Source organism: Scophthalmus maximus, chromosome 13 (genome assembly GCF_022379125.1).
Source record: "Scophthalmus maximus strain ysfricsl-2021 chromosome 13, ASM2237912v1, whole genome shotgun sequence".
NCBI lineage: Eukaryota > Metazoa > Chordata > Actinopteri > Pleuronectiformes > Scophthalmidae > Scophthalmus > Scophthalmus maximus.
Genome location: NC_061527.1, coordinates 14,129,757 through 14,145,504, shown reverse-complemented (window position 1 = coordinate 14,145,504; position 15,748 = coordinate 14,129,757). Strand labels below are relative to the sequence as shown.

The 15,748-nt window shown below is 42.5% G+C and overlaps 1 protein-coding gene across 1 annotated transcript; it reads right to left on the bottom strand.

The window, feature by feature from the left end:
* Nucleotides 1-1,584: 1,584 nt before the first annotated feature.
* st6galnac5b (ST6 (alpha-N-acetyl-neuraminyl-2,3-beta-galactosyl-1,3)-N-acetylgalactosaminide alpha-2,6-sialyltransferase 5b) lies at nt 1,585-12,593 on the bottom strand. The gene is made up of 5 exons (XM_035648757.2): nt 12,381-12,593; nt 11,636-11,860; nt 5,172-5,581; nt 3,932-4,039; nt 1,585-2,584 (listed from the first exon to the last, which is right to left on the bottom strand). The coding sequence occupies exons 1-5, from the start codon at nt 12,393-12,395 to the stop codon at nt 2,341-2,343; spliced, it is 1,002 nt and encodes a 333-aa protein (XP_035504650.1). The 5' UTR covers nt 12,396-12,593; the 3' UTR covers nt 1,585-2,340.
* Between the last annotated feature and the right edge of the window lie 3,155 nt (nt 12,594-15,748).

The window sequence follows — 15,748 nt, the reverse complement described above, 5'->3', positions numbered from 1 at the left end:
ATTAAGAATCTGGAGATTGGGTCAAAATGTATTCTTGAAGAAAAAGACAAGGCATTATAATTTCTCACAATTTTTCAGATTTATGTTAGAAATTAACTGCTGTAAGTCAAAAATGCTGTGAAATCGACAGCATAAAACTGTGGACAATATCTTATTATATGGAATAATTCAATAGTCAATTCATCCTTGTATGAAACAATTCATCACACATTTTTGAAAAAAATACCAATTTGTAATATGAATATCAATGTTTTTCTGTATCTGTTCTGTCATCACATGTGATTATTTTTATTATATTACAAATCCTGATTGATCTTTTTTTCATATAATACACTGCACATACACTTGATTAAATGATCAAATCATTCGAAAATAGAAATTTAGGGCACATTTAACTCATTTTGTACAGAAACATATTGAATCACGACACCACTAATGGAGACGGAATTCTACAAATTCGGAATTCTATTTTCTTTTTTCCTCTCTGCATTAGCCTCACATTTCTCAAATCAAACAGCAACGCCCCTGCGCCACTCTTCTGGCTCCGAGCACTTCAGTATCCCTATTGTCTCTTGATGTTTCCAAGGTCAATGAAAACCCCAGCGTTGCCTCAAGCGCGTGTTCAAGATAGCAACAGCAGGCTCAGTGGCAGCCAGCTTGTCCTTTGAAGCTGCTAAAATCCAACCTCACTACCTGAAGGGCCAGTGCTCGGCGAGCAATACCCGCTGCAGAGATCTAAGGAGCAGCGAGTGCACTTATAGCTTGACGCCCCAGCAATGCATGGGCTTCTCTCAGGGCACCTGAGAGCTTTACGACATTAACATTCCACCTGAGTGCAGGCTGTGGGGGTGAAAAAAACCCACCCTGAATTAACGCAGGAACAGGCAGCAGTCTATGCCCTTTCCAACAACCAGCTCCCCTCTGTATCATGAGGAGGCGGAGACATGAGACCTGTGTGTCACCATTGCAGAGGCTGTCCAGGACACTCTGGTGCACAGTATTCATCTGAGTCTGTATAACCGCGGTCGACCTGCTCTGTGTTCAGCAGAGACAAATGCGAAGGGTTTTCGTTCTGACATGAACACAACAGGACAAAGCACTTCAGTTATCAGGCACGTGGCGGACAGGGCCTTTCTGGGGCCCATCTGTTCTGTGCTACAGAGGTTCAAGGATCTTTTTTCTACAGAAATTTGAAGAATGAAGTCCTTTTTCGAAGTTGCAAAATCAAACAAATCAGCACATCTGTTCCAGGCAGGGCTGCAAGAAGTTGAAATAACATTTTATTTTTCAGTTTAACGGTCTAATTATTTAAAAAAAAAAAATGTATATGTTACTACATGTTTCCTCCTGTCACAACCTGTTGCTTCTCTTATACCATTTTGCTGAATATCTGTTGGTTTTGATCCATTTATTGAAAGTAAAAATTATCATTAGTTCCTTAAACAAATCAATAGACCCACAGTCCACTTACCTCCATAGCATTACTTCATATGATTTGAATGCTGTACTGTTTACTTCATTGTTAGCTGAGATTGATTTACATTTTTAGAAGAAAAACAAATCACTTCTCCATCTCCCACTCCATTATAGTTTGTTTGGATTGTTTTAATCATATTATTTAATTTGCTTTAATATAACAATAAATACCCACACTTCGGTATAACAGGACAGACATGTTATGTCACTGACATGTATGAGGAGATTGTATTCTGTGCTGTTGCTGTCTTATTCACACTGTCTTGTTGAAAACGTACAAATACATCAATTCAAAGTCTACAAAATTAAAGATAGTGACTCTAGAAACATCACAGTTAGCTTTGACAGAAAACACAGTGACTTGTTTGTGTGTAGCTGTAGAATGTAAATTCTTTCTCAGGTCATCAAAACCCCAGAAACAATACTGAGGACAAGACCTCAGTGTCAATCAATCTGTGTTCAGTTGGGATTTATGAAAAGGGATCAGTCGTACTCTAAGTTATTGCAGTGGTGTATTGACTCATCATCTGTCCGCTCTCCTACAGCTCAAGTGTTATTAAAGCAGCTCTACACATGAGTGGGTGGGAGAAAAAAAAACACACACATTTGAGCCAGCCTGGCATTGACTCCAGTATGAAACTCATCCTATTATAGTTACACTTCCAAAACAATGTTGAGCCTTCGTGCTGCTTATGCAACCATTCCGTTCTGCTAAGCTGCTTTGGCAGTCGCCTGACAGCCTCCGCAGCCTGCTCTGTCCTGCTGCTGCCACGTACATTCATATTGACCGGACTGGGAATCTGCACACTGGAAACTGTCCACACTCATACCCTACTATTCTGGGGATCATCCGTCGAGTGAGACTCAGGATCCAGCTGGTGCTGGAGTGTGCGAGCTGTTCATGCTGCTGACGACGGCGGCCGGCGTCCAGTCCGGCTGGTGAAAATGGATGTTGAGGGTTCGAGCCCAGCTGGCGAACACCGTCTTCTCCGTGATGAAGCGGTGGTGGCTTCCTCGTCGACTCCTCTCGTGGAAGAGGTACATGGAGCATTCGTCGGGCCCCAGGGGCTCATAGTAATGATACGGCACGGAGGGATGTGAGGAGGACCTACAGCGGAGGAGAAGAAAGAGGAGTAAAGCATGAAAGTCAAAAGTGTGGGAGGGATGTGGAAACAGCATGGGGATAATTATGACATGGGGGGAGGAGGGGAGGAGAGGGAGTGAATCTCAGTGGGGGAAAACGGAGATGAGAACAACGAAAGGCAGACCGATAAGAAGAATGTGGGCCAACAGATGTGTTCATTATGCGCCATCTAATGCCTCTGATACTCTCAGTCCCACCAAGCTCAGAGGAAGACTCAGTCACTCGAGAGCCACTTCAGTCAGGCCTGCATTTATCTGTGAATATCCCAACGCGCCTAACAGTCCTTTCTGCCCTTGTCGATTCATGTGAGAACAATATCAGCCAAGTTACTCTCCTATTTCCAGTGACCCTGAATATTACATAGGCATATTAAACAGCTGTGCTTTCTATTTTCAGCCTGCTCAGTAAAATCAGTTCTTTCTATTGTTTAATGTCAAAATGAATAATTTCCCTGGTGCTAAAATCACAGCCTGACTACACTGCCATAAAATACTCAAATTGTTTTGAATTTGACAGATACTGGAATTTGTCACTCAGGGAGTAAATGTTGAATTGTTAATACAAGGTGAAGACATCGTTAAAGATACAGCGGACGAGATTTCTGTGTCAAACCACACCCATGTTTTAGCACAGAGTGAGGCTGCGACAGACTCGCCACACTTGCTCAAACAGAAAGTGACAAACTGAAAATGTAAGTCCTGGGAAGGAGGCATTTCCATGATGTCCGGGTTGTATAGTTTAATGGATGAAACAGGGAGTTGCAGAGAGTGACTGTTCAAAATAATTGATTTATTTGAAATCAGCTTCAGAATTTTACTCCATGCTATGACACACCAAACACGCCCCGACGTGAAGGCACCGATAAGACAGGACAACGTTAAAACATCAGTTCACAGAAGTGGATGATGACGGCTGGATAAGTTCCAGATTTTATGTGATGCGAGGTTTTACTGTGTTTTAAATACTTCATATGTTTTGTGTATTTTAGTAGATCTAATGTTCAAGACTGTGTGTTTCATATTTCACCTAAATGCAAAACACATTTCCTTATGTGGACAAGAAAGTTTCCGATGTTTTAATTAACTTAAATAAATGGACAAAACGTATCTAAGGTAATTACCGGCTGGGCTGCTTGTCAGACACAAAGCATGGTTTTCTAGTAACATATATTTTGTTTTTCACTGGGGGCAGTGAGCTTCTGAAGCTGTTTGGATCCATCCACTAAGTAGTAAGGAGGCATTCCGTCAACTTTAATTACAGTACCATGCTGTGCAGCTGAAAGTCTTGGATCAATTACTATTCTGATGCTACCTGCAGAAATCCGGCGGCACCATGCCATACACGTTGATCCTGTCACACAGCTCCAGGGCTATGGCCATGGTGAACCAGCCGGTACTCAGCCAGGAGTTGGAAATCTTCCTGGAAGACAAGAGAGCATCAATATTACCAGAAAATCATAAAGGTATAAAGCAAATATACTATTATCCATCTTGAGCTCATTCACCTAGACTAACTTTTACCGCGGGTGTGATCACTCGATCAGAGATTGTAGACATTAGTATCAAAGTCTCTGGCTCCGTTTCAGAATCATTACAGCCTGACTGCTTTTCTTTTCTTTTTTTTGCTCATGTTCAGCGAACCCTTTTTTGCATCTCCTTCATAATCAATATAAAAAGAGAGTTCTCTGTATAACATATCTGTACCAACTTCCTTTACATTTATTCTGTTTGTTCCAAATGAAGCACTAAATTTCCTGTTGCCCAAGAGAACAGTACATACACCGATTAGCCAAAACATTAAAACTAGTAACTGCTATTGATATTGTGGCTGACCAGTGTATATTCAGTTAATTTTGTCCTATTAATGTATGGGATGTCCTGTTGTGCTCGCAATGTGGACAATGCACAAAAATCCCCCTGGTACAAATATTTTAGTTGGAAAATTATTTCTTTGTCTCATTTCAAAATAAACATGAGAAGTGAGAAGTTATGCTAATGGAGCGAGGCTTGGCAGCTGAGGCACTTCTCTCCCTACAGATCCTCATGCTGCTGAGCATGTGGCCAACCACTCGCCATCAATACTGCCTGAAGAAACTAGTTCACTCACTTCCCCCTCCATCACACTGATTAATGCTCACTACTCGCCGTGCAGTTTTGTGCTTGTAATGACTGTGGAAACATTTTGAAAGGGTCCAAATGTAATCAAAATATGATCTGTAAATCTAGTCATGGTCGCACTGCATGGCAAATTACTCTGCACTACTCTCCCTAAGCCTGACATTAGCGAAACAACAGTGAGATTGTGATATCAAATCCCATACAGATTTAGTTTTTATCTAAATCCCTTGTGTGTTTGCAGCTGCAAAGTATTATTACACGTGAGGCTTTTCAAAAAGCAGTGTATCGTGTGGTGTACTCACCCCTACTGGCAAATTTGACTTTAAAGTGACTAAAACTGTTGACAGTATTCATGGTGTGTATGTTGCCCCATTTCTTTTCACGTGCAGACATTTGCAATTTGTCTCAGTTAGGTCCCGTCAATATAAACCTACCTATCGATCCCTGTTTCCTTTTTGAATAGTTCATCAAACTTGAGCATCTTGCTTCGAGAAATGATGTAGACTTTCAGTCTGGGCAGTAGCTGCTTTAGCAGCCTCAGGTTGTTGTAAACATGGCCTTTTCCGTCCCGTCTCATGCAGCTGCTTGGTCCCCAGAAGATGAACACTGTGTCTTGACTCGCGTTGAGCAGCTCCTGTCTGCTCCGCAGCACCCTCTGCAGGCTGGAGTGAGCTATGACACGCAGGCTGGTGCGCTGGCCAACGTCCCGCTGACAGCCTTCGCTGGGAGCGTCGTTCATGCGGATGACGCATTCAGAGCGATCAATCTCTTCTCCCCTTCTGCTCCCAGTCAGCTGACCCGAGCTTGTCACCAGGGCACAAGTCCTGCAGTGCATCTTCAGAGACTGTGGAAAAGGTCACAGGTCAGAAATGACAGCAGTTTCCCTAACTCAGAATATTGTAGACAGCATGTGAAACATTCATTTTTGATTTGAGCATATTCTTATTAAGCATTACTGCAAAACCAGTTCTTTTTAATCTGCTGTTAGAGCCTTTTTAAGGATTACAGTATGACATTTGTAAGGCTAAGCTGAGGGTGTGTAAACAAGACAGAATGCAAATTTTAGATGCAACATGATCGCATTTACAGTCAATAACATGCAAATTCATGTGGGTAGGTTGTCCACTTGAAATGCCTATGCAAGTGGACAATGTTCCAAAAATCTATTTTATGGGGCTTAATGAATCTGCTTCATGCACATACAGAGACGACGGAGAAAAGGAAAGAGCCTAATGAATCTGGTCATCCAGGTCAGATCGTACATGCAGAGTTCCTTGGACTTAAAATGTGACCCTGACAAAGCTCAGGAAAGTCTACACAATAACACATGTATACACATGACAGACATGACAAGGGCACTTTCCACAAGCTTGACATAAAACATCTCTGATAATGCAAAAAAGGTTGAAATTTAATACCCAGGCTTTTCAGATATATAGTCATGGCTCATGTGTCAAGCAAAATGATTTCTTCTGCCAAAAACAGTCCCAAATTAAAGTTGACAACGTGCACTTTAATCCAATGATTATTCTCTCATCTGTGTCCAAACAGGACCTGAACAAAATGTGACTGTCAAAGAATGCGCTGTATATTGCAGAGCTGTTGTATTGGTTTGAGCAGGTATTCATGTTGTTGTGTCCAACCAGGATAGAGGTGTGCTCAAACTGAGTGATCCAACAGCAAAAAAAAACGAGACTATTCACATGAATTATTCCCAAACTTAATGGAGAGCTACATTGGCATTCTGAACTGTGCTCTGAGCTTCACACTCCATCAGGCTCCGAGGTGGGAGTGTGTATGTGAGTGTATATGTGTCTGTGAGTGTGTGCATACATACAGGTGATAATACCAGGGCCACAGGCTGTGCTGCTCCCACTGCTACATTTATAATACTCCCTCACCATACAGTATCTGTGACCCCACACTGAATGATTGCCTAGTGTGTGTGCGTGTGTGTGTGTGTGTGTGTGTGTGTGTGTGTGTGTGTGTGTGTGTGTGTCTGCAGTCTGTCTAGATCCAAAATCAACTATAATCTATTCTGTTCACACACACACACACACACACACACACACACACACACACACACACACACACACACAAACACACACACACACACACACACACACACACACACACACACACACACACACACACACACACACCACGCACGCACATTTTCATTTCCCAACACGTCGCCCAAAAGAAGCCATTTCCTGTAGGAGTGTGTCTGTGCTCAGACCCCCTCCCTCAATAACAGGAAGGCTGGAGTAAATTACACGCTTCACTGCTCAAACACACCCTCCCTGCCATCACGGAGGAAAAACTCAACTCCCTTTTCCTTTTTGTTCTTCCACATACAACAGACGGAGCAAACAATTACTCCCAAGCAAGTTTTACACCGTTTAACAGTCAGGGAATATGTTAAACTAGTAGAAGGAAATTGAAGGTTACATGGTCAGTGTTGTGCCTGTGAAAGTATAAAAGTGTCTGACGCGCCCCATGTTTGTGACAGTGTGATGCTTCTGCGAAATAACCACTCACAAACCCTGTATCACAGGGAGAAGGGCTTTCTGAATCAGATGGAGAATATATCAGATGTCAAGGAGTGGAGGATACAATTCACAGACTGTTAAATGAATGAATGAATGAATGATGGTAATCAAATTCCTTTCACAGGTAACGCTTTGCCTTAAATTGGCACCACGGTGCTTACACTTGCTGCTGACCTTATCATGCGGAGAGAGGGTCGTCTACGTTGATCAATAATGCATAACACCCCGTAGGCAATACACGGTCTGAAAAAGAAATGTGTTCAACCTTATGGGTAACTTCAGTGACTTCTGGTGAGATCTCGACTGGATTACACAGAGCCATGGCATTAAGAGGGGCAGCAGAAGAAGAAGGATGGGAGTCTTGCTCTGGTTCGGGTCCCAGTCAGTTACTGCCCACACACCGATTCCAACCTCATCAGTTTGATCCAGTTTGTACACTTCCCAGGGGAAAACCGCAATCATAATTGCTTTCAGAGTAAACCCCATCAGTCAGCCTCTAATACTGCATCAGAGCTTCCAAATCCCCAAGCCATAGAGTACAAGCCTAAAGGAGAACGACTGGCAGGATCTAACTATTTAGAGGTGAGAGAGGAGTCGTGAGCAAAGACAAGAGTAAACTGAAACACAGAAAATGAAAAAAGAAACGAAAACAGGCCCCTGTTAGTTTAATTAAACTAGGATTTGGATGATGAGGCTGGTGACAATTTGCATTTGTCTGCATTTTATGGAAATTAATCAAATAATTCAGAATTCTGAAGGGGAAAATGTATGCACAATGTTGTGTCCATAAAGATTCTACGGTGGAAAAGTCTGCAACAATTGTAGACCATGCAAAGCAGTGAAGCAGCGATGTCATCACGCTATGCCATGTTTAAAATGGACATGCAGAAACACAAAATAAGAAGTAAGCTTAAAACAGCGTTTAACACAAACAACTAGCAGCGCTGCTTCCTCAGGGCACATTTGATGCTGTACTCGGCATTTAATGTCATAAATTATGAGCAGTGGTGGCTGAGCATTAAAACTGCATCAGCTCGCAGGCACACATTATTTAGATGTTGATCATTATCGCCACGGTAACTGTACACTTTCTAAAGTGTGCGGAATTAGGCTAAAGGCTCAATGGAGGGCAGAGGTGGATTAAGTGGCCCCTGTTGGGTGGTGCGCAGGTTTAACGATCAGCGCTGCTTTCTTTTCTCAGAGGCCAATAACTTACAGCGCAACCTTCCTGACAGTTGACATCTCATTGAGCCACTCCTGGTGACACACATTCACAAGTATCGCAGTCCTATACCGTCTCTTTTTTCAATTTGACAGAGTAAATGCGGGGTGAATCGAGGCGGCCGCACTCTTCTTCATCCAGTCAACGTCAGACAGAGAGAGGGGGAAGGATGAGGACGCTTCGCCTTGATAGCTGATGGAGAAATGTGAAAGTTTGCACCTTGACTGAAATTTTTTTTTTTTTCATGCTTTCTGGCTCTTTCCATTCTCCTCATCCCTTTAGCAGTGCATGTATTCTGAATTTATAAGAAAGCACAGCATTTTCAAGGTATATTAGCACGACTACAAATTTGGCTATGTAACATTACTGTCTGAGGATGACACCTGATAATCTGTTTTACCAGGTAGGTACTCTTCCTTACTTTGAGTGGAATTAAAGATTTACATATCCTCAGCATTCATCCATTAAATAATCTTGCAGAAGGCTATATTTTTTTTTCTTTTCAGTTGTCTGTAATTCCAAGCTGCCTCCCTACATTTACATATTCATGAGACAGTTTAAAATTGAACATGGAACAGGAAATGTATTTGCATAACTGACCTCCTAATGACAGCTAATTTCTCTGAGGCTGACTGCAGTACTGATTGTCAGACCACAGAAAGGTGTTGCCCATAATAATAAGTAGAAGCGTCATAAACTGGCTCAGGCGCACGATCCCCATCTATGCCGTGTCACTGGCTTTGTGATCAGAGTGTATAAAAGCCAATGTAGATTGGTTGTGCTGACAGTTCCTCAAAGGTCAACATCTCCTTAAGTGCAATCGGCAAAGCAGCAGAGAAGAACACGGCAGCTGTTTTCAAACTCAAATGTGTGTGTGTGTGTGTGTGTGTGGACGTGTGTGGACGTGGATGTGTGTGTTTGAAAGCATCTATTCGCCTCTGCAGCTCTAATTACTGTAGCCTGTCAAAGAAAAAGAAATACAAACCAGAGGAGGAGATTTCACAAAAACACGCAGACATTGCAGGAGGCAGAAAGAGAGCAACAGAATAAACAGAGACTCCGAGGCCAGTTGCTCAATATATCCCCACTAAAATGTGCACCATAACTTTGAAATTCGATCTCACAGCGTATAGATTTGTGGGTTTTAAATGCTACACTTTTTTCAATTCACCTTAAAGCACTGGAAGGACTGAAGGAAAAAGTCAAGTATTTAGCCTTTAACCACGCTGGACACATGAAGCAAGATATTGTCATTGATTAATGTTTGATGGGTGTTTTATGAGCCAAACGGCCACAGACCACCAGCCACCTCTGTGAAATTAAAGCCCATGCTGGCTGGAAATGCACATAAGTTAATATAGGCCATAAACTGGGTCCATCGGGCACAGAGAAGGAGAAGGAGCTCTCCTTACATTTTCAAGCATCCCTGGCTCTGATGAGGGCATAACATTTTAACGTGTCTGGCCATTTGCTTGGGCTTGTCAGCGTGAGTATAAATATGTGTGTGTGTATATGTGTGTGGACTATAGTTGAAGCCAAGATTCCCTCCAGCAGCAGCAGCAGCAGCAGCAGCAGCAGCAGCAGACCTCAGATGACCCTGAAGGGAACAGACTGATCCACCCACTCCACATCCTCTACAGCAGGTCTTCTCTGGTTAAATCATTCCCTGGCTCTGTCGGGAGGATGCAGCAGAAGAAGCAGCATCGTGACACTAAGCAGTATGAAAATGTCACAGTGTGAATCCATCATGAATCAGCCGTCAACCGGAGGACGGTGGACATTCAGGAGAGATTATGAATAATAATGTGTCGACGCTGCAAATTGAAGCAGCCTCTCATTTCTCTTTAGGAGTTCCTGTGAAATCTGTAGCTGAACGTTTCTTTTTCATTGAGTTTGAAAGGACATGACGACAACTCATGGGATCGCTCAACTTATGATTCCAGATCAAACCTCTCTCCAAACCAAGCGCTCACACATCATGTCACTCTCATCATCAAGCACTGAAAGGTGAACTACAACCAACACTTTTTTTCTTTCTCCATATCCTTTTCTGCCCAGTGCTGCCTCAGCAATGTCCTTTCCACTCCTGCTCTGCTTCACTGTGTATCTTTCTCACTGAGGGCAGACAGGACGCTGTCTGAATGATCTGTCGATCTCAGCTGCATGCAACACTGCGCTCAGCTGAATGATAGGCCTCTGCGTTACAGTAGAGATGGCTGCGCTGCGTCTATATGTACAAGAGATTACAGCCGTGATGTCTCCAGTAGCCGTTCTGGTAGAAATCCATCGCGTTTTTAGTGCTTTTGTCGCTGAATATTTCATGGTGAACGCATTCATTATGAATTAAGAAAAGGAGTATACTACAAAGAGAATTTAGAGATGGTCCTACCACAGCAAAATCAGCTGTTCAGTCCAATGAGATTATTCTGTATTATAGTAGATTTACAGGGTATAATCTCGCTGAAAGTTCTCAAAGATCATATATCATATTTTAAGCTTGTCCTAATCAACAGAGGTTACTAAATAATTTGTATAACCATACTAAAAAGATAATTAACGAACTCAAAAACCTGGGCATCATCGCCCTATGCTTCAGATGCATGCATTTTACAATCATACCTGGACTCAAACACATTTACATGGTTGTCTCTCTGCTTTACCTAGGTGACAGCAGAATACAGATTAGGGGCAGTCTGTATTACATATGAGGAAAAGGTGTCACAGCAATCATTGTACTTTTCAAGGCCTATAGGGGCTTCGAAACAAGTGACAAACTGATTGCAATGTGTTCAAATGCACTGAGGGAATTCCCATTTGAGTGGTTTGACTCGAGGCAAAAGTAAGTGCACAAATCAAAGGATAGTCGCTGTATGTAATTCAGTGACTGAATTGGTGCAAGCAAAATGTATCCAACTCCTGTCTCAAAGATACTGAGACTATGGTACTTGTTGGTATGAACAAGTCCTGTGTGCTGCTATCCACGTCCACCTCTGCACTACTTTGTCACCAGTAGTGTAGGGGTGAGTGAGTGATTTTGGTTTGTGCCAACCAAGTTGGAAAATCTGACAGCCAAATACAGTGGCAGAGCCCCTGCTCTCAGAGCTCACACAGGGTGAATATTTACCTTATGATCCATGACACCTGTGTATCCCTCAAGTGTTGACGTTGGGAGTCTCTGCGGTCTCTCTGGCTTCTTTGTGGATAAACCAGCAGCATCTAAACGGCGGGGAGGTGATGATGATGATGCTGATGCTGATGCGGACGATGATCTGTCACCGGGGCTGCTGTTGTACACCAACATCAAGCTGGTAACCATGGTGATGATGATGATGCCACTAACCCCTTGGTACTGAAGAGAGACAAAGGGAGGGGGGAAAACACCAGAAATTTTACAAGATGTACGTCCAAATCTGTATATCCATAAGCATCAGGACATAAGGTCTGGGCTCCACACAGCAATAACAGCTGCGCTTTCCTCATGCGAAGCTGCAAATGAAATGTCAGCTGTGCCACTCACTTGCGCTCAATATGCTCTGTCGACAAAGGCAACATGTTTTAATGAGCGGTGGAAAAAATAGCATAAGGCTGCTGAATTCATGTCATAATGACTCCCCCCTCCCCCAATGCAGAAAAAAAAGACTAACTTTAACCTAGTTGTCTTATAGAAATAATTGGTCACAGTAATAGTAGGCTATCTATAATAAACTGCAGATACATTTACAGTGAGAGTTGATAATAAACACCACAAAGTGCTATTATTGGTCACACTATATTGCAACACCAGAGCTGAGTCTTTAACTCGCGTCTAAGCAGTGGAAACACTAACAGGTCACAGGAACATGACAGTGATATTGTTCATCCATAATTACCACTCTTGTCTTCATCTTCGTCTCCCCTAGATTCCCCTCGCAGATCGAGCCGTCATCCTACCGGGACCAGTGCTCTCTCTCTCTCTCTCTCTCTCTCTCTCTCTGTCGGGGCAGCATCGGCGGGATCAGCGCGCGGCGAGGGGAGACGCCGCTCCTCTCGCCGCTCCTTCACCGGGATCCGTCCGTCCGACGCGGAGCCGCGCTCCCTCAGCGCCGCTCCTCATGGTCCTCAATATTGAAGCCCGCCAGCTCGGCGCGGTGGCACGGCTCCCCTGCGAGGTTCATCAGTACGCACGCATGTGATCATTTGAATGTTGGAATGAGACAAACGGAAGCAGAAGAAGCACTGCGGTGTCGAGAGACGTTCCATTTTTATTTGAGAGAGGGTTTAACCATTCATCTTAAATAACCTTTGTGTTGAGGCTTTTCCCCCTCTAGTCTGTTTTACCTCGTGGCTGTAGATGACATATGGGGATAATTGTAATAAGGAATGAAATACAGATTCAGAGAAGTCACACTGAGACATTTCCAAACATGAGTTAATGAACCCAGTGCACAGGAGATTCCCTCTTGGTGGCAGTGACTCTCTGATTTTTTATTTTATTAAATGTCAACCTAAATTATAAGTTTTGTGTGAGCGATGGCCTTTCACAGGTCAGAGGAAGTCTTGTGCTGCATGGTATGAAATGAATTGCAGTTCTCTCGTTGGTAGCCTACACTCTTATCCTGCTCAAAGTTATGATGCCATCACTATATCTCTTCAGAGGGTGTTAGTGAGAACACAGAACACACTGACATCATAGGTTTTAGGGGTTTGTCACCGTAACCTGAGCAGCTGAAGCTCCTCCTGGGGGACAGATTTGCTGGAAGCTGTCAGGAGGTACTGGGAAACAAGGAACGGGTCTTTTTATAGACGCCCTCTGTCACTGTGTTCGCTTCCTAATGTGTCTCTCATGTTCTAGTTAGTCTAGCAAGTCTCACTTCCACAAACTGAAATGTATCTGTTGGCTTTGTGGGAATTGATTTGTAATTTATCTCAAAACCAACACATGATATTGCGGTCGGAGCAGATGCAAGACAAATCACGATGGCCTACATAAGAGCTACAGTGGGAACAGCACGACTTCCTTTTTATGTTGTTGGCCCAGATTTATTCAGGTTTAAACAATAGCCTTGTTACACTAATTAGCTTTCTATCTGAAAGCCAGATGCTGTGTGGAGAATATGATGTGATGCAGGATTAAAAATCATCTTACAACAAAAGGCAATATGTGATACAGTTCAATATGATGTAAATGAGACGCACCATGTGGAAAATTCAAGACACATGATAAATCAAGGCAGCAAATAAGAAGAAATCATTCTAATGCACAAAATGATGGTTACTTTAATTCTGAATCTTCCTAAAACTCACATTTTCCTTTAAATTCTGGCAAGTTGAGAAGGGAACATTGTTTCTTTGGTGAAAATACACACAGCTCATAGACTTGCAGCCAGTGTTTGGTTATGGAGGATCACAGGTCACACGCCACAAAGATTGGCAACTGGTGTTCAAAGTAGCACAGACACATTGTTAATTTATTCACCATCAACATAAACATTTTAATAATAATGAATAATGAACAGTAATAAACACAGAAAAAAATAAATTCAAACGACGGAGAAAACCGACGCATCCTAAGATCAAGCATTATTTAAAACCATAGCTAGACCAAAAATTATAGACACGCTTGAACTAAATAAGAGAAACTGTTTATAATTAAATCACTTTAACAGTCATAGCATGTATCTACTGATCCAACACTGTGAGAACAACAGCTGTGAAGGAGAGCCTAACAGAACCAAGTCATTTGTTGGTTTGACAGTAATCAATACGATTTAAACTTCAGTCCTACATCTAATGATGCCTGTTTGAGGTTGATGGAATTGAAATAACACCATCCAGTCAGTTTTTCAATGAGATGTTATGGTAAAAGCCACTTTGCAGCACGCTGAGTTGTACTATTGTAGAAAATGAAAAAAACAGGCCATATAAAAATGGTGAAAATGGCAATACATGACTCACTGCACTGTTATGAAATTATGATACAACAAATACGTGCGGATTGTAGTTGAGTTTTAATTATTTCTAATAGATGTACAGCGTGTAACATTTAGACTTTGTTCACTTCCTCCTGCCTCCTCACTGTTATCCTTGGCGCCATATGGTCACTTCATTGGATAGAATCATCTTAATCATCAAATAATCAATATCACTGAGGAGCAGAGCCTCGCAAGTCACCTCATAATTGTGAATTCAGAGGCTTGGTTGGCCGGCCGTCTGTGTGTTTTTGATTAGAGCCGTCCCCGAGGTCTCAAATGCATCTCAGAACACACCCAACCGGGAGCACACACCGACAAGAGCAAGGGTGTCTATGTGGAACAAAACCTTTTTTTTTTTTAATTAACTCCAACCTCCTCTACAATGAGGTGCCAGACGGCAGTCCGCCTGTGCCGAACCTAATGCAGCACGAAGTAAGTGTGAAATAATCTGCTCTGTTTGCACCTGTTTGCAATGCCAAAGGCAGTTTTGTTCTTCCTCATTATATGGTCCCTAACTTGAAGACTTGTATGCCTCTGGGTGAAACTAGTCCAACAGGCAAGGCAAAAGTCGCAATGGATTGTTTATGCTTATTAGGTGCTGTTACAGGTGTCTAGTTCATGTTACCACAGAGGATATTCATTTTTGCTTTGGCATACAAATTAAAAGGGATGAAGGTTTGTACCAATGGTGAAATAGCCGAACTAAATAAGCGAATATTCCGCATCTTTTTTTAAAAATCAGTTTAATGGCAAAATAGAAATTATCTTGTTGTCAGAGCAGAAACCTAAAAAACAGCAATTACACGACTGTCTGACAATCATACTATGAATAAAAAAGGGGCTTATCAGGGATTCATGGCAAACTAAAGTAGATGTTATTTGAGATTTTACAGACTCTTAATCTGAGCACGAGACAGCGCTGGCAAGACTGACTTCCATTAGAGGGCAATAATAAACAGTGTGGGGCATCTAGAGTGACTGTGATATCAATGCACAGCTCAAATACATCTGCAGAGAACTTGGGGTGATTTAAATGTTATTGTGTTCTCCAGTCCAGATATTTCCACGCATTGCAGAGATATCTGGAAAAGAGTGCATCTGAAGGCAGCTATAAACTTCACGTCCTGCATTTTCAGGCCCCAGAGATAAAACATCTCCATTCCCTTTTGCAAATTGTCACCGCTTGCAAACAGATCATTGACTCATCGACTGGCATTCCCACCAATCACAGATGCAATTTTCTGTTTCCCAGTGTGCAGTGTATAGCTTCTCAGAGTTACTGCGTT